Source organism: Schistocerca serialis, chromosome 7, assembly GCF_023864345.2.
Source record: "Schistocerca serialis cubense isolate TAMUIC-IGC-003099 chromosome 7, iqSchSeri2.2, whole genome shotgun sequence".
Classification (NCBI taxonomy): domain Eukaryota; kingdom Metazoa; phylum Arthropoda; class Insecta; order Orthoptera; family Acrididae; genus Schistocerca; species Schistocerca serialis.
In genome coordinates this window covers 334076441-334103013 of record NC_064644.1, presented here as the reverse complement: position 1 = coordinate 334103013, position 26573 = coordinate 334076441, and the positions used below count along the sequence as shown (strand labels likewise).

The following is a 26573-nucleotide window of genomic DNA, read 5'->3' as shown; positions in this document are numbered from 1 at the left end:
CATGTTGCTTATTTTCAATTCCTGTTGCTTATGTAATTATGTTCTGAGATAATTTAGCAGAATTAAGTTAAGTATCCATTTAGCAGATGTGAGCACTGAAAGTACTGTGTAAAGTACAAAATCAATATCTTGCAGAGACATCTTCAAAACTCTTGGAATTTTGTCAGTCAGTTCACTGTGCATTTTCTCCTTTATAACAAGTGGTTGCCAATAATACAAATTTGCTTCTTTTTAATTGTCTTTACCACTGTCGTAAGACAGTTTTTAAGAGATTTTAGAGATGTAATATTGCACACATGTACCTGCAAGCATTTTTGTTTATTTAATTAATTCATCCATTGTGTTCTACTGATTCAGCATAAAGCAGAAAATTTGCAGATGTGGAAGAGTAAATGGTTACATTAAAAGAATAACATAACTATGTATGGATGAGTAAAATTTCAGTATTCTCTTGATTTTCTGAAAAAGAGCTAAGATAAAATAAAATCCTGTAGGAGTCTTCATTCATGAAACATATGGCTTAACTACTTTTGTAAAGTTATTGTTATGCCTCTTGATGTTGATTTAGATACTCCTGTAAATTAGACAATAGATATTTTTATTGCATTCGAAATATAATTATCAAATAAATTTTCACATTGTAATTATTATGTTACAGCTGGTACATGTTCTGAACCAGCATGTCCAGATGATCTGGAACCACTCGCAAGAACTGTGACAAAGGATATCTACACAGAAGCAGCTCCTGAGGATGGTGTCTTGATGGCTAGTACCAGTGTCTTTGTACTGGATGCCGGAGACGCTCCCCGTATGTGTTGTAGACACTTATTCATTCCTATCAAACAGTAATGGACATAGATATAACCCAGTAGCTAGAGTTCTAATGAAAGCTATCCAGTTACATCTACGGTATTGTTTCATTAGATATTGACCCTCAATCATGGTTGCAGTTTAATTATTTGTTGTAGTAAACATAGCTACATCAGTAATTGATTAATACAAATGGATAACATTTTCCTTCTTTTTGTCTATTTTAATGTTATCATAACTTGATATTTTTTCATTTAACTGTTAAGCATTCTTATAACTAAATAATACCACAAGTTAAATTATGAGGAAAAGTTACACTTACACTTAGGCTCCCCTTTACAGTTCACAAGCTTATTAGATTATGATCAATACATTATAAAAATTAAAAATGATTTTATCTACTGAGACCATAAATGAAAATATCAAAAGCACTTTGCTCTCTAAGGTTGCCATCAAAAAGTGTCTCTGAGTCTTCATAAAAGTTTCAGTTCCAACTTATACTTACACAGGAGAGGATTAATCAAGTTAAAGATACAGTCATGAATATAATAGAGGGAAACATTCCAGGTGGGAAAAATATATCTAAAAACAAAGCTGATGTGACTTACCAAATGAAAGTGTTGGCATGTTGATAGACACACAAACAAACACAAACACACACACAAAATTCAAGCTTTTGCAACCAACAGTTGCTTCGTCAGGAAAGAGGGAAAAGGAGAGGGAAAGACGAAAGGATGTGGGTTTTAAGGGAGAGGGTAAGGAGTCATTTCAATCCCGGCAGCGGAAAGACTTACCTTAGGGGGAAAAAAGGACAGGTATACACTCGCACACACACACATATCCATCCGCACATATACAGACACAAGCAGACATTTGTAAAGGCAAAGAGTTTGGGCAGAGATGTCAGTCGAGGCGGAAGTACAGAGGCAAAGATGTCGTTGAATGACAGGTGAGGTATGAGCGGTGGCAAATTGAATTTAGCAGAGGTTGAGGCCTGGTGGGCACCCTCCCACAACCACCTACTCCAGTCCTGTAACCCAGAAGGTGTACACGATCAAAGGCAGAGCCACGTGTGAAAGTACCCACGTGATTTACCAAGTTGCCTGCCTACACTGTGAAGCTTTCTATGTGGGAATGACCAGCAACAAACTGTCCATTCACATGAATGGACACAGGCAGACAGTGTTTGTTGGTAATGAGGATCACCCTGTGGCTAAACATGCCTCGGTGCACGGCCAGCACATCTTGGTACAGTGTTACACCGTCCGGGTTATCTGGATACTTCCCACTAACACCAACCTGTCAGAACTCCGGAGATGGGAACTTGCCCTTCAGTATATCCTCTCTTCCCATTACCCACCAGCCCTCAACCTCCGCTAATTTCAAGTTGCCACTGCTCGTACTTCATGTGTCATTCAACAACATCTTTGCCTCTGTACTTCCTCCTCGACTGACATCTCTGCCCAAACTCTTTGCCTTTGAATACATAGAAAGAAGGATCCTTTATTGTATGATTATATGATAGTGGAACAAACACTGGTAGCAGTTACTTCTGTAAAATATCTGGGAGTATGCATATGGAACAATTTGAAGTTGAATGATTATATAAAATTAATTGTTGGTAAAGCAGGTGCCAGGTTGAGATTCATTGGGAGAGTCCTTAGAAAATGCAGTCCATCAACAAAGGAGGTGGTTTACAAAACACCCGTTTGACCTATACTTGGGTGTTGGTCATCAGTGTGGGATACATACCAGATCGGGTTGATGGAGGAGATAGAGAAGATCTAAAGAAGAGCAGCGCATTTTGTCACAGGGTTATTTGGCAAGCGTGATAGCGTTATGGAGATGTTTAGCAAACTCAAGTGGGGGACTCTGCAAGAGAGGCACTCTGCATTGCGGTGTAGCTTGCTGTCCAGCTTTCGAGAGGGTGGGTTTTTGGATGAGGTATCGAATATATTGCTTCCCCCTACTTATACCTCCTGAGGAGATCACGAATGTAAAATTAGAGAGATTCGAGCACGCATGAAGGCTTTCCGGCAGTCGTTCTTCCTACGAACCATATGCGACTGGAACAGGAAAGGGAGGTAATGACAGTGGCACTTAAGGTGCCCTCTGCCACACACCGTTGGGTGGCTTGCGGAGTATAAATGTAGATTTAAATGTAGAGGTGGAGCTTAATGTCTGTGAAGGTGGCACATTGGGTTGAGGAGGACCAGCTGAAGTGGATGGGAGAGAAGGTGTTGGGGTTGTGGAGCAATGAGGATAGGATGTCTATGCACTGAATCCATATCATAAAGATCTCAGCAATGGAACTGAACCAGGCAGGGGGTCTGGGGTTTGGGAGGCTAGGAAGGTTTTGTATACTTTCAAATCAAATGAGGAGTATCTGTCAGGATATAGTTAGTGAGGTGTGTGGGGAATGAGTTAATGGGTTTGGAATCCAATGAATGTCAGGAAAGATAGTTTTCAACAGTGGCATAGCTGTGGTTGAGAGATGTTGGTGTATAAGAATGTGGTGTCAACAGTGATGAAAAGGGGTCCAGGAGGTAAATGGGTGGGGATGATGGAAAGTTGGTAAAGGATGGCTTTGATGTGAGAGGCTACATTTCAGGCAATAGATTGGAGGCATTGGTCAACAGGAGCTGAAATTCTTTCAGTAGGACCACAACAAACAACAGCAATGGGTCATCCAGGATTGGTGGCTTTGTGGATTTTGGGAAACATTTAGAAGGTGGATGTACAGGATATTGTTGGGATAGAGTGGAGATGGACTCAAGGGAGAGGTTCTGGGATGGGTCTAAGGATTTCAGTAGGGTTGGGAAGTTATTTGGACCTCTGGTATGGCATCACTATGGCAATACTTCTAGAAGGAGTTAGACAACTGGGGAAGAATGGGGAGGCCAAGTCGGCTTAGCCAGCACTTTAGGAACAGAGTGTGATACTGGGTTTTAGCTAAGGAATGGAATACTTTCCTTTACTCCTAAATTATTTACATTCTTCCATAGCTTTCCTGCATATTTATGGCATATTCTGTGTTGTGCATAGAGCTCCAGTTACAGTTGTGATGATAACTGCAGATGTCAGTTAACAGCACAAAAAGATATCATTTCCATAGACGTATGCTACATTGGTAATAAACTGTTGCTGAAAGATTTGTAACCAACAGTGCGGATAATGATGTCTCACAATAATTTGTAGTGCAGTCTGTGTGCTATTACAAGACTATGTGCTTTATACCTACCCAATTGTCCGTCCCCGGTAGTTGAGTGGTCAGCGTGACAGAATGTCAATCCTAAGGGCCTGGGTTCGATTCCAAACTGGTCTTAGATTTTCTCCACTCAGGGACTGGGTGTTGTGTTGTCCTAATCATCATCATTTCATCCCCATCAACACGCAAGTTGCTGAAGTGGCATCAAATCGGAAGACTTGCACGCGGCGAATGGTCTACCCGACGGGAGGCCCTAGTCACACAACATTTACATTTACCTACCCAATTTATTTAGGTACATTCAATTTTGATGCATATTTTTAATGCTATACCAAACTTCCTAACAATTCACATTAACATATATGCAAATCATATGAGATCCTTTATGTCTGGAATAGATACCTATAATATGTCATTCCTATAATTGTAGAGTGTTGTGCTGTAATTTGAAATGGCCAGAAAAGTAACTCATTTCTTTTTTTTTTTTTTTTTTCAGAACTGGAGAGTATTTGTGACAATTCAATAAATCCTCCTTGGCTGCTGTATCTCTGTATAGCATTTGGAATAATGTTTCTAATAATGTTGATTATCAACGTCTTCCTTTGCTCTGCCATGACCTGCAGCTGTGCTCGAACTGAAGTTATTGAGAAAGAACCAAGTATCATAGAAGAGTACGATCCATACCGCAGTTGGCATGGATCACAGTATGGATCGAGGTAAGTCTGTAATGATGACTGAGATGGGGATTGGGGAAGGTACGTAAGTGCCTACTTAAAGCCTTGTCTGAGCTACACTCTTGGAAAATTCAACAGTAATATCACTGAAAGAAACTGCTCACATTTTTGTAGATATTTAACATGGCCCAGGTTATAGCATTGGACTCTCATTCAAACAGAGTGAGGATCACATATGTGTCTGGACACTGGGATTTATGTTTTTTTTGTGATTTACTTAACAGTTTAATGCAATGCAGGGATGACAGGTAATTCCATTGAATGAGGAATTGCTAATTTATTTCCCCATTCTTGCATACTCTGAGTTTGTGCCTGTCCCTAATATCCGCATATCACTGACATGATGTTAAACCCTAACCTTTCTTCTTTTACATCACTAAATGTATAAATAGACCATGTAATTATAGATAAACAGCACACATCAAATCTTATAGAAGTTAGTAGCAGTAGTGAGATAGACAGACACAGAAAATTACTTAGTGTGGATGAGATATAGGCAGAACATGGACACAGCAAGAAACAAAGAGTAGCACAAAAGTGAAACACAATATAGAAAGTCTCCAAATTAAAGAAATGTGAGAAGGCATTAGATGATTCTCAAGAATTGAAAGAACACAGGAAAGGAAGGAGATGTGGAGACTAAATGGGAGATACTGAAAACAGCTATCAGTGTAGCTGCAGATTGGTTATTGCAGAGAGAAGAATACAAAAGAGCAAGTTTGACAAGGAGTGCTCACTGGCAATCCAAGAGAGAAATGAAGCACACAAAGAATGCTGCAAAGGAAAGCAAGACTTGTAGTGGAAGACAACATAGAGAAGAAAAGAGTGGATCATGTAGGGTGAAGAAAAGGCAGCATGGAAGGAGGAAGATGGATGGAGCAATTGGATGAAATGAAGGACAGTCATGAGATACAACAGTTCTAGGACAGATCTAAAGAATTGAAGAGAGGACAACAACCAAGAGCAGAGTTCAATAAGGATAAAGATGGAAACCTAATTGGAGATCAAAATAAAGCTTTGAAGAGGTGGCAAGAGTATTTTATTGAGTTACTTGATGGAAATTAGGAAAGTAGAAGAAAGTAAATATTGAATGAAGAAGTCTCAGTCCGGCACACCGTTTTAATCTGCCAGGACATTTCATATCAGTGCACACTCCACTGCAGAGTGAAAATCTCATTCTGGAAGTGCTAGAGAAATTTTATGAAGATGACAACAAACTGCATGAGCTGAATATTGATTTTAAACAAGCATACATTAGTCTAGACAGGAAAAATATTCTCCAGATTATGAAAGAGCTTAGAATCATGGTAAAATTAGTGAGGCTGATCGAAATTACAATGAAAACAACAGTCTGCTAAGAGCTGTCATGAGAGTTCCCTGTAAAGAGGGGACTGTGACTATGACTACTCTTGAGTTGAACACTGGGGAATGTAATTCAGCAAATGACAACAATCTTAGGGAGAAAAGTTTTAGCTGGCAGGTCCAGGTGGTCACATAAGCTGATGATGTAGCATTAACTGCAAGGAATGTCAGAGCTTTGAAGACTAGTTATGCTGCACTAGAATGTGTGGTGTAGAAGTTAAGACTTGAAGTGAATATAAGCAAAACAAAGAACATGATGATGGGAGATCCTAGTAAGGATAGAGGAGACATTTCAATAAAAAGAAATGGGAAATAATATCAAAGGATGCAAAAGTTTAAATGCCTAGGTTTGATAATGACAGAAGATAACAGGACAGCAATAAAAATTCAGGAAAGGCTAGCAAGCAGAAACAGTTACCATTATTCTTTGCAGAATACAATGAGGTCCAGGAATGTTAGTAGGAATACAGAAATCAAAATATATTTGACTATGTTAATATCTTAGAAGATGTATGGATTGAAAGGCTGTGTGATGTCTACAAATGAAGGAGGTTGGTTCTTGAGATGGGAAAGGGTGATTTTGAGAAAGATATGTGGGGCAGTGAGAAAGCAAGAAAGGTGGAGAATAAGGACAGATACAGAACTACAAACACTTTTTGGACAGATGAATACCACATTGAAAAATCAAGCAAGGAATAATGAAATAAGCTGGTCATGAACAGAAAATGCCAGAAACTCAAAGTTCTGAAAAAAGTGTTTATAGGGAAACCTGAAGGGAGAAGGAGAAGAGAAAGACCAAGGGAAAGGTGACTTGCAGATGTAAAAGAGGACCTCAAAGCAATGGAGACAGATGACAAAAGAGGCCAATGTTCTACAAGGACTGGAGTGCTGATGAGTGAGTACATGTACAAGGCTTAGAGTAACATCTAGTTGATGAAGATCTCAGTCATATTTTTAGAACACCAAGGATAAATAAATGAGAGTTCAGCTATGCTACAGCCTTCAAACTGATCAGTGATATGAACATCTGGTATCAATACATTTCCTTTCTTTTGCACACAAATCTAAAGAGAAACAAATTCAGCTTAAAAACACCTTTGTGTAGGTACACTTAGTCTGAAATGAATGTTATAGTTATTAAATGGACGATTATCTTTTTCAAAATTTGTTCTTCACATTTGTGTTGCTATATTAGATTGATGTCACTTCTTTTCTTTTTTCAAAGTTAATATCCTATGTGTTATGTCAAAGAATTAGCTCTGTTAGGTGGTGATTGGAAAAGGAATCCACCATGGCCATGATGAAAGGCCACTACTACACAAAATGCTAAGTAGTTAGGATGTATGCGAGAGAGATGACTTTTGCCTTTTAGTCACTATCTATTTTCCAGTTCTGTACATAAAAATTCGCATGTACATAAGCTTATAGAGTAACATACTGTAGAGCTGAACATATTAAAAAGAACTTTTAACTTTTGCAGGTACTCTCTCAATGGTGGCAAACAAGGGTACACCTCAGGAGGCTCAACCATGAATTCAACTAGATCAATGTCAACAAACAGTGACCACTATGCAATTGTGCACTCCCGGCCAGGTTCACGGTTCTCTCAGAAGGCTGCAACTCTGTCACACCCACAACACCGTGGCCCTCCCTCCCATATGGATTCACACTATTCAGGAAAGATGTAATTCCCTGACCGACTCTTTTGTGGAAATTATTTGAGTGAAACATTACAGATTACAAGGAGTCATAGAAGTTGAGCCCTTAAGGAGCACTGAATTAGAGCATGTGATGTTACATTAGTCTTTCTTCACCAAATGTTGAAACATTTGAGTATCACCACAGTCATAAGAACTTGCATTTAGTAACATCCAGTGCTGCGTATATGCTATGAACATTGATTCACATGGATTTTGAGTATGGCTGGAGTACTAAAAACTTCTGCATTTACAGTTCTTCCCCTTTACAAATCCTTTGACATTCAAAGGCTTAAAACAAAAGAACTGTTATATGCAAAAGTGAAATGTGTTTGACTTTTCCCACCCATGTTACTATACATTTGGAAATAAATGCAGAGACCATTTATTTCTAAACAATAAGTAATATATGGAGTGTTGAAAAGAAGCACTAAAGTGATAACAGTGCAAACAGGAGTACACTGTTGATCACTAAAAACCTAATTAACAATTGATAAGCATCTTAGGTCTCTAACAGAATGAATTAATGTTAGACATATAAGGATATACCATTTACTGTTCCCCATTGTAACTATATACTGAAGAGGATGTAAATATTTTATATTTTTATGTGATAAATCTCCTAGGAGCACAGAGATGTATTGATATTTTAATACCGTTACAGTGTGAAAACACACAAAAAATATTGTATACCTAACTTCTCTCGCAGTAAAACTTTTTCATTACTTTTCTAAATTATGTACTGCTTTGGGAATACAGACGTCACGAAATATGAATGACAAAAAAAAGTCTGTGATTGCTTTAAAAAACTGTGGACATTTGTGATAAATCATAATTTACCAGAAAAGAATTCTGTATTTCTTTGCTATCTACTTTTGATAGTGTGAAACTGTTGAGAAATATATTTGTAGTTTTTAAAATGTCCTAACATTGTTTCTTTTCACCATTTAACACTTAAAGTTTAAGAACATGGAGTTAACAAATAAATTGTTCAATCTGTCAGCTTAAATCACAAAGTTTTGTAGATGGAAGATGCAGACTTTTAGCTATGAACTTAAAGAAACAGATTTTGTATTTCACATTCAAGTTTTAAACACAATGTCACAGACATACCCATAGCAGAAATTGTACATAAGAACATTGAAAATTTGAAAATAAAGTTATCTTTAAAAATTAACACTTGAACCATTAATATGAACACATGGAAATGTCTGTTCAGGATTTTGCTGTACTGGCTTTTCAAAAAAATTTTCATCCCATAACTAAATCTATAAGGATGTATGTGAAGTATTGCCCTTCCCCTCATGTTCACACTTTCTGACTCCCACACCAATTCCCAGTTCAGCCCTTAACCTATCTCTGGGATGTGTGGAATGGTGGTTCATATCTTCATTGGTGCTGAATTGCATTTCCTTCAATATGGGTTTAAATTTAAGAAGCAAAAAGAAGTCAAAATGCTTCAAGATATCAGAGATTTGGGTAGAAAGGAAGCAGAAGAGTAACTGAGTGGGGTTCATGAAAGTTTGATTTGCAATGAAATATGTCAGACCTGCTCACATAATATTGCATATGATATAAAGTGGCACTGTTACACAACAGCATACACACACAACATGATCATTACCCTTGCACAAAAATACAAAACCCCAATATTTATAAGCAAAGGGCAATGAAGAGTTACGAATCAATGAGGGTGGTCTTCAGATACAAATTGAATATCTTTACATACAATGAAAACAGTGGCTCCCTAAAATGAATTTTAGTGTCAGTCATTGTAACATGAGAGTGTCTACTCAGTATTTATATTCACCATTTTGCAAAATTTGTAAAAAATATATTCTCAACTTTCAGCAGTTAAAATTTCAGAGTTACCAAATAATCACCGATGTCTTTATCAATGCAATCTGAACTGACTTCACACAAAATTACTATTACTTTTAGCCACCTTTCCTGGATGAGCATTTTCTTGTAAAACAATCTTGTTACTTGTTTGTCTTGAATGAGACTGTTCATTAAAATTTACTTTGTAGCAATAGATTCATTATTTTGGTATGCACTGAACACTCTTGCTCTTTTTCTCCAAAATTATGGATGGAAACAGGAAGATTCAACTGCATAAAACAACAATATAAAATGCCAGGTTTATGTTGGCAAACTGTCAGATGACTCTCTCACAGCATTATCAACAGCTCTGCAGTTATTAACAATCCATGCAAATAAGTAGCTTCCTCCGTGCAAGACAATTAAGACAATGTCAGTCCAAGGCACATCATAACACCTGTGTACAAAATCTAGACCACCACAGGTCCCCCTCTGACCACTGCCACTCATAGACTGGCATCACCGGTGCACAACAACAAAATTAAACTTTGGCACACGTACCAGTTCAAGTGCAGATCCCACAAATGTTTGTACAAATTTCACGAACTGTTATTGTGTTCACTGTGAACAGTCTACTAGAAATGTTACAGCAATGTTTTTTTATGTGCATATTCATGTCTTCACAGTGCAATGGCTGCTGCGTTAAATTTCTGGTGTGCAGCTTCAACTTCCAGCGATCTTCAGAGTCAGTCTTCTAGTATTTTGGCTGTATATTGTTCAGCCATCTTCAGCGTCAGAAGAAGCTGAATTTATGCAGCTGAACACCCAAAATTTAATGGAGCATGTCTATTTTCATCACCATACACTACCGAAAAAAGAAGAAAATGATTTTTTTATAGATTACAGACAATATTGAATAGTTTTTCATGCCATTCACAGTGGCTCTTGATTGCTAATTTGACTGTACCTTGACATGAATACTATGATAGTTCAATCCAAAGTTTACAATAAATTAAGAAAGAAAATAATTTACTTATCAGTAATGAGAATTTACTGTGTTGTTACAACACCCTTAGGATCATCAGTACTATGTGCTGAGGTCATAAACTGTAGAAGAAGAACATCTCCATCTATATTCTGCAAACTACTGTGAGGTGCATGGCAGAGGGTATGTCCCATTGTATCAATTATTAGGGTTTCTTTCTGTTCCATTCATGTATGGAGTGCAGGAAGAATGATTGTTTGAATGCCTCGGTGCATGCAGTAATAATTCCAATCTTATCCTCAAGATCCCTGTGTGAGCGGTATGTAGGGGGTTGTAGTATATCCCGGGAGTAATCATGTAAAGCTGGTTTTTTAAACTTTGTTAATAGACTTTCTTGAGATAGTTTATGCCTGTCTTCAAGAGTCTGCCATTTCAGTTCCTTCAGTATCTCTGTGACACTGTCCTATGGATTAAACTAACTTGTGACCATTCGTGCTGCCCTCCACTGCATATGTCCAATATCCCCTGTTAGTCCTATCTGGTATGGATCCCACACACTTCAGCAGTATTCTAAGATGGGTTGCATGAGTGATTTTTAAGTAATCTCTTTTGTAGACTGATTGCACTTCCCCAGTATTCTACCAATAAACCAAACTCTACTACATGGTTTACCCATGACTGAACCTATGTTATCATTCCATTCCATATCTCTATAAAGTGTTATACCCAGGTATCTGTATGAGTTGGCCAATTTCAACAGTGACTCATGATGATATAGTCATAGGATACTACATTTTTTGTCTTGTGAACTGCGCAGTTTTACATTTCTGAACATTTACAGTAAGTTTCCAATCTCTGCACCATGTTGAAATCTTATCACGATCTCACTGAATATTTATGCAGCTTCTCGCAGTTAGTACTTCATTATAGATAACTGTGTCATCTGCAAAAACCATAATTTTACCATTAATATTGTTTTCAAGGTCATTAATATACAACATGAACAGTAAGGGTCCCAAAATACTTCCCTGGGGCACACTTGAAGTTACTTCCACATCTGACAATGACTCTCCATCCAAGATAATATGCTGTACTCAGTCAAATGCTTCTAGGAAATCAAGAAACACTGTATCTACAGGTTGCCTTGATCCAAAGCCTTCAGTATGTCATGTGAGAAAAGTGTGAGTTGCATTTCACATGATCGATGTTTTCAAAAACCATGCTGGTTGTCATTGAGGAGGTCATTCTGTTTAAGATACCTCATTATGTTTGAGTCAGAATAAGTTCTAAGATTCTACAACAAATGGATGGTAAGGGTACTGGATGGTAGTTTTGCAGATCACTTCTACTGCCCTTCTTACAGATGGGTGTGACCTGTGCCTCTTTTCCAAGAACTGGGCACAGTTTTTTTGTTTGAAGTATCAATGATAGATTATAGTGAGAAGAGGAACTACTTCAACTGCAAATTCATTATATAATCTGACAGGGATTCCATTGGGGCCTGGAGCTTTGTTCAGTTTTAATGATTTCAACTGTTTTTCAAGAGAACTGACATTATTACTTATTTCATTCATCTTGTCAATGGTATGAGGATTAAATCTCCTGCATTTTCCTTTGCAAAGGAACATTTGTAAATGGAGTTAAGCATTTCAGCTTTTGCTTTACTACCATCAATTTCAATTCCTGTCTCATTTGCTAGCGACTGGACACCAACTTTGATCCCTCTAACAGCCTATCCATATGGCCAGAATTTCTTTGTGTTCTGTGAAAGATCATTTGACAATCTTCTGCCATGGCATCTGCACTGTTCTCTTGACAGCCAAATGCATTTCATTCAGTGTCTCGCTACCTATAGCCCCACACTTTGTTTCACACCTATTATGCAGTAATCTCTGTTTCTGTAGAAGTTTTTTTACAGTGACAGTATACCATGGAGGTTCCCTCCTATTATGAACTGTTCTACTGGCTACTTTCTATCCAGTGTGTGGTCAATTATTCTTTTAAACTTAAGCCAGAGTTCCTCTTCATGCTCCTGACCTGTGTTGAAAGTTTCAAGTTCCTCATTATCTACATTACTGATTTTTATCTAGTTCACTGAACATGTATATCTTTCCACTTGTTTCAGTTGTCCTTTGTGCTTTTGGTAATCATTGTTACCACAACTACGTCACGGTCATTTATACCAGTTTCGATGTGGACATCCTCAAAGAGGTCAGGTCTGTTTGTTGCCATTAGATCCAATATATTTTCATCATGAGTGGGGTTTCTAACTATCTGTTCTTGGTAGTTTTCAGAGAAGGTAATTAGTAAAGTTTCATAGAATGTTTTATTATGCCCACCACTAACAAAATTGTAATTTTCCCACATACAACACCTCCATTTCCCATTTGCATATCCTTTCAATATACACTTAAACTTTCCCAAAAAATCTTATTGCTATAAATTTCAGGTTGCAACCAGCTTTCTGTACAAAGTATTATGTGGTAGGTTCAAGATGTCACTCAACCTTTCATGCATGCTCATATAGTACACACATGGCGAGTCTATGCAAATTGAAACAATTTTAATGAACAATGAATTTGTTTGTCATTTGTGACACGTTGCAACTGTGTAATTCAAACCTGCGCACAAGCCCTGCAAGTGATAATTCCATAGCAGCAAGCAAGAAACTCTGTGGAGCTCAGAAGGATTGGAAAGAGCAGTGGCAAGTTGAATCAATAAGGAAGACAGTGTTCCTACTCTGTTTTGAGACCATTTACGAAAAGCAGTAGACTGCAATGTCTATCGGTGAAAGAGAAACCTTTTGTTGTTATTACTATTTTACAAACACTGTGCATTACATCATAAAGAAAAAAGAAAAACATTATTTGTTTGAAAAAGTAGGCATTTATTTTGTTTTTATATAGACTAAAAATTTTTACATACAATTTACAAATGTAGTTTTCCTTTTGTCAGTTCAGGAAACAAATTCTTTCATGACATCCATAAGATTAATTTTTCCAGCCTTGTCTTGATGATCATGGAGGAGGAGTAGATGGGTGAGTCTTGACTGAATCACTGTTGGTCTGAGGCAAGTTTTAGGTTGTCTCAAGGTGCTGAATGATCTCTCAGAGGATGCTGGTGATACTGGAACTGTCAGAATCAGAATGATTAGGTGAATAACTTTCTGAAACAGTTCTTTAATCCTACCAGTTCAGCAATAAGTTTTCTTCCAACAGAGTATACATTACATGGTTGTACACCAGTCATAATGGTTCACAGTATTTTCAGCTGTGCATGTAGTCTGCCTAGGTTAGAGTTTGTCGTATGTGCTCCTAACGATTCTTTCAAATGTTGTGTGGATGGAGGATGTGTTTGGGAGGACGTAATAAGTATCTCTTCAACATGGGATGGTCCCTTTACATCCTCTTGGTAGATCAATCTCATTCAGAAGGAGATCAAGAATTTCAAACAATCTTTCTTAAACTTTTATTCTGGAGACAAATCTTTGGGAAAAGATGGTGTTTCTGCGTGTTGCAATTTTGCTGGTATTTTTCTTGGCTATGAGATATTTGGGTTTTTCATATTTAGGTTTTTAGAATAATCTTTAGATTTCTCTAACAGCATATCAAATGCTTCCATAGTCCTAAGATTTGCAAGAGCTACTTTTAGAATCTCTACAGATAGTTTCACTGTGGCTGTATTAAAATTTAGATTCTGTTGGGATCTGGCCAGATCCTCACACAGTCCAAACACTTCAGTTGCTTTTGTTATATAAAAAATAATTTCAAACTTTTTGAGCCGCTTCGCATAGCTTCTTGAAACTCCCTGTAGTGCCAGATCCAAACAATGATTGCCGCAGTAGATGTAACAACTCTTTGGCTGCTCTGCCTGGACGTATTAACTGTACCATTGAAACAGTGGGTGCATAGAAACTCAACTTGTAGTGACACATCATTATTCCTCTTACTGAGAAGTGTCGTGAGGTTCCCAGAGACCATTTCATGACCTCACAGTGCATTTCCAGTTGACCCAGAAACCTGAGTGAACTGACAATTACTAGTAACGTGGCTCTACCTTTCTCCTGACTGGTCAGCAGAAGTCGCGTGACTTGGGCAAACACAGGTGTGCTATTTTCCTGTTGCTGAATGACTGAGAGAGATTCTCAATGGAAGAGACTCTTCTTGTGTATCTTGAACTTTTCTGTAGCTTTTTTCCAGTTACAGAAACCTTCTTTAAGAAAAGCCATCTATTGTTCTTTAAGTGAATGGAACAAATGCAGACATAGCAGAAAACACTGCCACTCCCTTCTTCATAACATAGCAATGGAAAAGCCACAAACCTTTCCAGTTTACAAGATCTTCCACTCCTTTATGGAAACTTACACTCTCTGATGGGTGAAATTTTGTTTCAAAATCAGATAGAGCCCATTTTGTTTTCATGTGGGAATGGGGAGTCTGCATGCTTTGACAGTCCTATAGCACAACTTTTATGTCCATTGTCTCTAACTGAAGTTGTTAGAGATAAAAATATGCAATATGATGTATCTCACATATCACACTAACATATAAATAGCTTTTAACAAGCAAAGTATGTTAATGGCAAACAAATAGTATAATAGCACAAGCATAAGAAGAAACTCTCATAGTTGACCATGAAATATTTAGCCTAACAGTATCAATGCTTGTTCTTTCTCATAAGCATCTTTGACTAATGTTACTGCTGTCAGACTGAGACTGCCCACTGTCATGGGTAATGCTAATACAAATGATCTGAGATGTTTTAGTTCTACTACCAGCTCTAAAAAATTCCTTGGTAGATTTTTGTGGCATTGTGCAGTACCACTTAATAAAATAGTAATAATCATATCTAAATATCAGCCATGACCCATGGATCGATGCACACGTAAAAAGGGAATGAAAAGTTAGATACTGAAATTTAAAAATGATGTTATAACTCACCAATTGTGTGTGCCACAAATAGGAGGAATCACTTTAAATATTATTGAACATCTATATAGTGAATTACAAAAGAGTGTGCAAATACGACCTTAAAGCAATAATGCAGTGTAAATAGAAGAACATTAACATCATACATAGCAAACAAACTGGCACAATTCATACCAAATAGATTGCAACTGATGATTTATTAGAAGGAAACTCATATGGTAAATAAAATATTTTCAGCTGTAAAGATAATGAGTCCTACCATATTTGTTCAATCATGAACTGCGGTGTTTATTTGAATTCAACTTTAGTTGTTAAATAAATGTATGTAGATTGAACAATGTTTGTACCATTATATGTAACGTTTGTGATGGGACTGATATGAAATACAAGGAACTCAAACCTTGTTTTCTGAGTATGAATGCTTTTCTCAATGACTGTATAACAGGCAAGAATGAAGCCACACCCACAGCATACTAAAACTACTTGCCAGAAGCAACTGTATACTTTTAATTGCTGCTGTTTTTGTGACAAGTTTTATTGTAAATATTGACTAGTATTTTAGCACTGTACTTTTCCTTTTATAAGGTAATGATTGGCATTAATATATTTCCATGTTATGGTAGATAAAAACATCTCAGTATTTATTGTACAGAGAACTACTCATCTCTTTGCTCACTGTTACTTGCTGAAAACCTTGTTTCAGTATTTTGAACTGTTTATGTATAGTGATTTGTCACACTGTACTCTGCATGGCATGCATAAACGTATCATGTACAATGTGTCACCAACACATATAATTCACTTACTCATCACTAGAAAGATACAGCTTTTCTACCACGATAAAAAAATACTTTGGTATGTTAGCTTCAGTTGGTACATTGCAATACATGACCTAAAGTGCACAAAACATGAAATAGCCAGTGAGGTCATTCTTCACTGCAAATTCTTTAAATTACATTCATTGAGTTACAGAACTTCATTTGTAAACATCATAAAAACTGCGATTAATAACAAAAAGGTAGCCACTTCACTGCCAAGCACGAACGTCCAGCTATAATACACTGACTGGCATGACAAACGTAACACCCAATAAATGATGTGTAATCTTTGTGCACCTATCTGTTTGATCAAAGTGGCACACTTCAACCAATGTTTTGAGACAGAATATGTTATTGGTATTGCTTTGCAAGCAAACAATGAAGTGTTGATTGTTTATTGCACTAGCCTCGATTGTTGTTTCCCATGCTACATGGACAACACATCACTGAATGTGAGCAAATAATGTTTTCCTGCTCTTGTAGTGCTTATTGTTGTGCCCTGGTTTGTTCCCCTTTCAATCACATGTGTTTGTGGGACCTTTCTGTGATCATTGTAATCAGCTTTCTGGACTAATCATGTGATTAAGCCCTGAACATGCTGCAAAAGCTGTTGCCTTGGTGGAAGATGGCTGCAGCATGCATTACATTGCAGAAGTGTTGAGGACTACACTTGCCAGGATTTCCAGAACCATATGAAGGCATAGGAAACTGGGGGCTTTGCAAGGAGACCAGGAATAGGTCCGAGAAGAGCAACATAAGAGAGATGACCGCTTCTTAAAATTTCAATTTCTCTGCTATTGGAGCACAAAATTGACTCCACCAGGTTCAAGGGTTCAATGTCAGTGAGAGAACTATTCGAAGAAGACTGGAAGATGCCAATATTCAGTCCAGGAGACCTGCTGCAGGTCCAGAACTCACCAGAGAGCATGGCACATCTTGACTACATTTTGTATAAGGGAACATCTTGGCTGGACAATACAACAATGGGATCAATTATTGTTCACCGATGAGTCGCGATTTGGCCTCTGATCACCTTATGGAAGAGAGGGGTTCTGGAGAAGGCCAGGAGAAAGGTGTTCCCCTTGAACATTCTAATCCAGGAGGTCTTTTCAGTGCGGTTCTATGATGGTGTGGGAAGGGATCAATACAGCTGCAAGGATGGATTTGGCCTTCGTGGAGCATGAGAGCCTCACCTCACATTGGTATGTGGAGGAAATCCTTCTGGAGCATGTTGTGCCTTTCACTCCATTTATTGGTGACAATTTTACACTAATGCATGATCATGCACACCACATGTTGCGCGAATTGTGCAAGAGTTCTTGGATGAAACAGGGATTCATGCTATGGGTTGACCTGCTTCAAGCTCTGATCTGAATCCTATTGAGCATATTTAGGACCAGCTGGGGACAAGAGCCCATTAACACTATCCAAAGACCCTAGGACCTACAGAATGCCCTCCTGGAATAATGGGATATCATTCATCATCAGGACATATCTGCATTAATCAAGACCATGCCTGAAAGGTTGAATGCCTTCACTGGTGCAAGAGGTGGCAATACATGCTTTTGAAGATGTGAACAGAGGTGTCCAAGATCACCTCTGAGATCTGTGAAGTAAAGTGCAAAGAGTTTAATATCAAAGCAGATGTGGATTACCTTTATGGACTTATTCAGTTTCCTCGAAGTGTGCATCTCTGGCTTAATTTGTTAAATTTGTTTATAATGGTCTTTGTTTCCTCACTGTTGGAAGCTTAGGTGAGACCATACCACAATATTCCATCATAAGATAGTGGATTACTGTCATAAAAATGAAATAAATTTAAAATAAATTTCAGTTTATGAACCATGGACCTTGCCGTTGGTGGGGGTTTGTGGAGAGGCTTGCGTGCCTCAGCGATACAGATAGCCATACTGTAGGTGCAAACACAATGGAGGGGTATGTGTTGCGAGGCCAGACAAATGTATAGTTCCTGAAGAGGGGCAGCAGCCTTTTCAGTAGTTGCAGGGGCAACAGTCTGGATAATTGACTGATCTGGCCTTGTAACACTAACCAAAACGGCCTTGCTGTGCTGGTACTGCGAATGGCTGAAAGCAAGGGGAAACTACAGCCGTAATTTTTCCTGACGGCATGCAGCTTTACTGTATGGTTAAATGATGATAGTGTCCTCTTGGGTAAAATATTCCGTAGGTAAAATAGTCCCCCATTCGAATCTGTGGGTGGGGACTACTCAAGGGGACGTCGTTATCAGGAGAAAGAAATCTGGCATTCTATGGATCAGAGTGTGGAATGTCAGATCCCTTAATCGGGCAGGTAGGTTAGAAAATTTAAAAAGGGAAATGGATAGGTTAAAGTTAGATATAGTGGGAATTAGTGAAGTTCAGTGACTGGAGGAACAATACTTTTGGTCAGGTGAAAACAGGGTTATGAACACAAAATCAAATAGGGGTAATGCAGGAGTAGGTTTAACAATGAATAAAAAAAATAGAAGTGCAGGTAACCTACTACAAACAGCATAGTGAATGCATTATTGTGGCCAAGATAGACACGAAGCCCACGCCTATTACAGTAGTACAAGTTTATATGCCAACTAGCTCTGCAGATGATGAAGAAATTGATGAAATCTATGATGAGATAAAAGAAATTATTCAGATAGTGAAGGGAGATAAAAATTTAATAGTCTTGGGTGACTGGAATTCGATAGTATGAAAAGGGAGAGAAAGAAATTTAGTAAGTGAATATGGAATGCAGGAAAGGATTGAAAAAGGGAGCTACCTGGTAGAATTTTGCACAGAGCATAACTTAATCATAGCTAACACTTGGTTCAAGAATCATGAAAGAAGGTTGTATACATGGAAGAACCCTGGAGATACTAGAAGGTATCAGATAGATTATATAATGGTAAGACAGAGATTTAGGAACCAGGTTTTAAATTGTAAGACATTTCCAGGGGCAGATGTGGACTCTGACCACAATCTATTGGTTATGAACTGTAGATTAAAACTGAAGAAACTGCAAAAAAGGTGGGAATTTAAGGAGATGGAACCTGGATAAGCTGACTAAACTAGAGGTTGTACCGAGTTTCAGGAAGAGCATAAGGGAACAATTGACAGGAATGGGGGAAAGAAATACGGTAGAAGAAGAATGGGTAGCTTTGAGGGATGAAGTAGTGAAGGCAGCAGAGGATCAAGTAGGTAAAAAGATGAGGGCTAGTAGAAATCCTTGGGTAACAGAAGAAATATTGAATTTAATTGATGAAAGGAGAAAATATGAAATTGTAGTAAATGAAGCAGGCAAAAAGGAATACAAACGTCTCAAAAATGAGATCGACAGGAAGTGCAAAATGGCTAAGTAGGGATGGCTAGAGGACAAATGTAAGGATGTAGAGGCTTATCTCACTAGGGGTCAGATAGATACTGCCTACAGGAAAATTAAAGAGACCTTTGGAGAAAAGAGAACCACTTGCATGAATATCAAGAGCTCAGATGTGAACCCAGTTCTAAGCAAAGAAGGGAAAGCAGAAAGGTGGAAGGAGTATATAGGGGTTCTATACAAGGGAGATCTTCTTGAGGGCAATATTATGGAAATGGAAGAGGATGTAGATGAAGATGAAATGGGAGATATGATACTGCGTGAAGAGTTTCACACAGCACTGAAAGATCTGAGTCGAAACAAGGCCCCGGTAGGAGACAACATTCCATTAGAACTACTGACAGCCTTGGGAGAGTCATTCCTGACAAAACTCTACCATTTGGCGAGCAAGATGTATGAGACAGGCGAAGTACCCTCAGACTTCAAGAAGAATGTAATAATTCCAATCCCAAAGAAAGCAGGTGTTGACAGATGTGAAAATTACTGAACTGTCAGTTTAATAAGTCATGGCTGCAAAATACTAACGCGAATTCTTTACAGATGAATGGAAAAACTGGTAGAAGTCGACCTCGGGGAAGATCAGTTTGGATTCCATAGAAATATTGGAACACGTGAGGCAATACTGACCCTACGACTTAGAAGATAGATTAAGGAAAGGCAAACCTAAGTTTCTAGCATTTGTAGACATAGAGGAAGCTTTTGACAATGTTGACTGGAATACTCTCTTTCAAATTCTGAAGGTGGGAGGGGTCAAATACAGGGAGCAAAAGACTGTTTAGATGGCAGTTTAAGAGTTGAGGGGCATGAAAGGGAAGCAGTGGTTGGGAAGGGAGTGAGACAGGGTTGTAGCCTCTCCCCGATGTTATTCAATCTGTATATTGAGCAAGCAGTAAAGGAAACAAAAGAAAATTCGAAGTAGGAATTAAAATCCATGGAAAAGAAATAAAAACTTTGAGGTTCGCTGATGACATTGTAATTCTGGCAGAGACAGCAAAGGACTTGAAAGAGCAGTTGAATGGAATGGACAGTGTCTTGAAAGGAAGATATAAGATGAACATCAACAAAAGAAAAATGAGGATACTGGAATGTAGTCGAATTAAGTCGGGTGATGCTGAGGGTATTAGATTAGGAAATGAGACACTTAAAGAAGTAAAGGAGTTTTGCTAGTTGGGGAGCAAAATAACTGATGATGGTCGAAGTAGAGAGGATATAAAAGGCAGACTGGCAATGGCAAGGAAAGCGTTTCTGAAGAAGAGAAATTTTTTAACATCAAGTATAGATTTAAGCATCAGGACGTCATTTCTGAAAGTATTTGTTTGGGGTGTAGCCATGTATGGAAGTGAAACATGGACAATAAATAGTTTGGACAAGAAGAGAATGGAAGCTTTTGAAATGTGGTGCTACAGAAAAATGCTGAAGATTAGATGTGTAGATCACATAACTAATGAGGAGGTATTGAATAGAACTGGGGAGACGATGAGTTTGTGGCACAACTTGACTGGAAGAAGGGATCAGTTGGTAGGACATATTATAAGGCATCAAGGGATCACCAATTTAGTATTGGAGGGCAGTGTGGAGGGTAAAAATCATAGGGGGAGACCAAGAGATGAATACACTAAGCAGATTCAGAAGGATGTAGGTTGCAGTAGGTACTGAGAGATGAAGAAGCTTGCACAGGATAGAGTAGCATGGAGAGCTGCATCAAACCAGACCACAATAACAACACATTGAAATGTTGTGTTTTTGTGCCAGTCAATGTATATAAATTTTTTTTATGAAGTCACATTAGCATAGTGAAAAGAAAAAAACCAACAAAAATCCAAAAACAGCGTTTTTAAAATTTACGTGTGCAAAAAGTAAAAAGACAAACTAATTTCAGAAAAGGATGCTGCTTTGCCTCATTTGTATAAAACAATGATCTGTATGACAGAAGTTGCAGTGTGAGAAAGAGTTTTCTACAAACTGTACACAACAATAATACCACATCTATGAGCCAGGACCAACAAATTGCAATAATGAGCCTGGATAATAAATCAGTGCGTACTAGACTTGAGGATAAAATTATCTATAATACCTTAGTAAACAGAGGGCTGCTTTTAACAGGAAAGACATTACCTAAGCAATAATTGCCACAACTGATTGACTGCATTGCTTAACTACTATCACAGGGTTGAGTATGAGAAAAGTGGCCCCTAAACAAAGCAGGTATTAGTAACTAGTCAAATTAATTAAAATTTTTGTACTGAAATGTGAATGTAGTGCGTGTCATGAACTATGAACTTACCTTGCTATATAGTAATGTTTCAGAACATACGTCTCACTTTTCTGATCCTGCAACTTTCTCTTACTGTGGAATGATCTGAGTACACTGTCACGATGCCTAAATTCAGGACAAGCTACAATGGGTTATGGAAGGATTGTCTTGTTGCAATACTACACCTAGCTCAAATGCATGTGTCCAAATACTAGTTTTATTGCAACTTACAAGCATTATTCTGTCTTAGCTCTTGATATGATGTTATATGCACATAATTCATGCCTTTCTGTATGAGTTTAACTTATATTGTTACATAGTTATTATTGACACCTTTATTGATTGAACCTGTACTTGGTTTGTTTTAGTGGTAACAGAAGGCTTATTCACAGGCTGTTGTTGAAGTTTCTGGGCCATGTTTTTGCTTTTTCCTGCTTGAATCATTGGGGATGACCTGTTTGCTACTGATATAGATAATCAAGAGAGTTCTGAGTAGTCCGCAGCTCGTGGTCGTGCGGTAGCGTTCTCGCTTCCCACGCCCGGGTTCCCGGGTTCGATTCCCAGCGGGGTCAGGGATTTTCTCTGCCTCATGATGACTGGGTGTTGTGTGCTGTCCTTAGGTTAGTTAGGTTTAAGTAGTTCTAAGTTCTAGGGGACTGATGACCATAGATGTTAGGTCCCATAGTGCTCAGAGCCATTTGAACCATTTAAACCATTTTTTTAGTTCTGAGTATTCCAGTATAGATCCAGGCACTCTTTTGTTGCTTTTGCATTGAAGTTTGGTGCCCTCTTTAACTCAAAAGTATTTCGACTCTGTCGGAAATAACTGACATCATTTGGGCACTCCACAGCTTCCCCCCCCCCCCCCCCCCCCCCCCCCCCTCTTCCCATAAAAGTTTCACTGAGAAGTATGGGAACATAATTACAACATAATTACATTTACGTTCTTCAATGAGCAACTGACAACAATCAATACTGAGCTAGGAGATTTATGACAAATCAATGACATAAAATAACTATGTACCTTTCAGCACAAGGGTTCATTCATATCACCTCAAAACTGCAAATGAAAAGTGTGTGTCTTTATCTATATATAGAAAACTGTTATCATGTTGTTTTTATTTTCTTAAATGTTTGGTTGTCGGTAGAGTGTGGAGGACATTGTCATAGTGATGAGCCAGGTCAGGTGTACCGACTTCTGCTTGGGCACTGTTGGCCGGTGTTTGTCATTTTCGAAAGGACCGCACATGGTTTGTGCCTGTGTGACTGCAAGGCTAAACTCAAGTTTTGCACCACCTGCAGATCTGCGAACGAGTGTCGACTTAGGTTCAAGGGGAACCGAACGGTAAGTAATGATGGTGGTGGCAATGCTTGTTTTGAGCAGTATATTATCATGCAGGTGCAGAGCATAACTGTTAACAATGTAAAGGGACAGCAAAACCAATTTTTTACAGTCAAGATTTCTACCTTAAGTCTGGCAGCCCTGCCCCGAATTTGGCACACTGGCCACTCTGTAGTTTGCCTTTATGACATGAGGGCCCGATCAGTCTCAACTAATGCTCGAAAGTGCTATGCAGAATTTTTTACACGTGCATACAGTGGCTGTCTCCCATAGGACAAAGGGAGAAGACAGAATGTAGTAGGTGTTATAAGACTCATCAGTCAAAAGCAAAAATTGTTGGCAACAAAAATACTGATGCCATATTTCTTGACGGCAGCACAGTTTATCCACTGGCACTGCCTATAGTTTAAATATAACTCCAAGTGAATGTGGGGGGGAGGGGGGTTGAAAATCGTATCTTGCCCCCCCCCCCCCCCCTCAGTGTTTGAAGTGATGGTGGTGGTGGTGGGGGGAGGGGGGACTGCCCCCCTCCCACAGTTGATACGTCATTGCCAGCTAGTATGACAAGTGCCACTCATCAACCATGTTCATCACTTAGTGAATGGATAGAACCCGATTAGGACTTTGATACCTGGTGATGAGTCAAATATTGTGTCTAATGCTGGTGCACTTCAGAAGAGAGTCAAGTGCTGTATATACTGTACTCAGTAATAAATGTTCTGAATTTTTACTTAGAACTGATGTAATATTTTGTACATGCTCAATACAGCAAGAAACATTCTCAACTTAAGAGTCCCAGTCTAACATATAATTTTAACCCATCAAATGATGAACAAAAAAGAACAGAATAATTTCATCTCATTTTTTTGCTCAACCCAAATATTAGAGATGAAACGTCCTGCCCGATTTAAACTATGGGCCAAATGGGGAGACAAAGCTGAACTCTTGCCTTTCATGGGCAATAATTTTTACCAAATGACCCCTCCAGGTGTGATCCATGACGTCCTCTAAAAACTTTATTTCTGTAACTGTTTCCAGAATGGGTTTTTCACCGTGCATCAAAAATTAAATTCTTAATGAAGCAACAGACAGCTGTGGACATTATACTTTGAAATGCTGAGATATCAAGACTACACAATGATGTCTTTCATTAAGTGTGAGCAACTACAGTACCTGTAAGAAAGCCATATATAAGATTGTGTACATAATGGAAGCAACGTTGCTGCTGTTATGAATTCTGCATTTTATCAAATATGAGAATCACAGGATTTGCCAGAAAGCCAAGCATAAAATTTACTGTGCAGTGTTAATTCCTGTTGCACATTCTGCATGGGTGCAGGCATGAAAGCTCAGTTGTGAAACTATGACGTTATTTTCTGGGCACTGACTGCAATTTCTGGGATGCAAAGTGATACAAACACAGTTCTCCTCGCTTTGTGTCAGACATGGCAAGAAAAAATATTTGGCAAATAATAATCATTTTGACAAAGTATTTTTTTGTCACACATATTGGAACATATATTTAGTGTATGTCGTAGACTCTAATATTCATACAACAGATTTTTCTGAAGACTTTCAAAAAATGCATTACAAATTATGAAACATGGGCCAGACTTTACAATAAAATAAGTAAAATGCATAAATAATTGAACCCAGGGGTAAAGTCCTTGAAAATCCGATCAGTATTCTAAGGATGTAATGTATCTACTGTAGGCTGATAGGGATAAGTTGTCAGCGGGTGTAATTATTTGATCCAGATATCAATCCAAAGAGTAATTTTATTTTATATTGTACAGATCCAATACAGACTGTTCTAAAATGTCTCAAGCATTCAACAAATTTTCAGAGCTGACTGGAATTTGGCAAAATGGGAAGTCGGACATGGAACCTTGAATGGGGAAGAAGGCAGATCTGATGATCCATTGACTGTTATTAGCAGTTCTAACTTTCATAGATGAAATTTGTCATTTTTGAGTAAGCATGCATAAAATAATGACAGTAGCTTTGCTGTAGTGACACTGATAGGAATATGCAATTTCCAAAGTAAAATATATGTTTTAGTCCCAATGTGTGACTACTTGGTGTCATCCTAGCATTAGATCAAGGAACTAGTAATAAGATAAGGTGTTGGTACAAAACCAGACTTGGTTACAATTATTAAAGTGGAAATAAACTGTATTGTTTCTGTGAAATCTGAAGTGTTTGATTTTGCAATGGCTTTGTGACCTTCATGTCAGTGAACTCTCATTCTGAGACTTTTTATTTGTCAAAATTGCTGATGACTTTGTAATGATGTTGTTGGAGGTTAAATAGTGACTAAGTACTGTAATTTTCCAGTCCACTTGCCAAATCCTGGAACTTATTTTACAAGGAACCCCTTGAGTTCGAGTTTGCATGTTCAGTCTTTAGTGAAGCTCATTTGAAAATGTTGTGTTAACAATTATAACAGGAAAAATATTAGCTGCTAATGACTCACCATGTGCATCAGGAGATTGACAGAAAATAAGAGTCCAAGAAGTGCAGAGATCAACCTTCTATGGGATGTGTGTATTACACTTCACTTCGCCGGCCGGAGGGGCCGAGCGGTTCTAGGCGCTTCAGTCTGGAACCGCGCGACCACTAAGGTCGCAGGTTCGAATCCTGCCTCGGGCATGGATGTGTGTGATGTCCTTAGGTTAGTTAGGTTTAAGTAGTTCTAAGTTCTAGGGGACTGATGACCTCAGCTGTTAAGTCCCATAGTGCTCAGAGCCATTTGAACCATTTGAACACTTCACTTCACTTGCCTACTGTGATGTAAATATTCCCTGCTACCTTCGCAATATCATGCACATGAGAAAGAATCATAGGGGCAGAGGAATTCCAACTTCTCATAGCACAATAAATAACTTTCCTGTCAATTTACAAAACCATATTAGCAGCCAGCATAATTGTATAAAAATGCATTAAGATATTGGTGTTGGTTGATCTTTATACAGCTCTCTTGGTACCTCTAATTTCCAAGGTTCCGTTGATATGCATTTCCTCTTCAAATTACAATTCACTGGAGATGAAAACAAATTCCTTACTGAACAATGGTATAAATTTGTTTATCTCATCTACAAATTATTGGGCCAATTCTGCAATTTGCTGTACATTGTCAAGTTGGCACTTTGTTTGAAATTTTGTTATCTTACTGCTTCCAATTTTGTAGCACTGTTTGAAGTTATGAAACCATCCATTGTTACCCTTGAAATCACTGTAATCTA

General features: G+C 38.2%; 1 protein-coding gene across 1 annotated transcript in view; it reads left to right on the top strand.

Moving 5' to 3' along the window:
* The window catches only part of LOC126412237 (uncharacterized), a 493249-nt gene extending 484261 nt beyond the window's left edge, over positions 1–8988 (top strand). The window contains exons 7-9 of the mRNA XM_050081729.1: positions 659–808; positions 4515–4734; positions 7595–8988. Of these exons, the coding sequence (XP_049937686.1) occupies positions 659–808; positions 4515–4734; positions 7595–7802 (578 nt within the window). The 3' untranslated portion in view covers positions 7803–8988. The remainder of the gene's footprint in view (positions 1–658; positions 809–4514; positions 4735–7594) is intronic.
* Positions 8989–26573: the final 17585 nt, after the last annotated feature.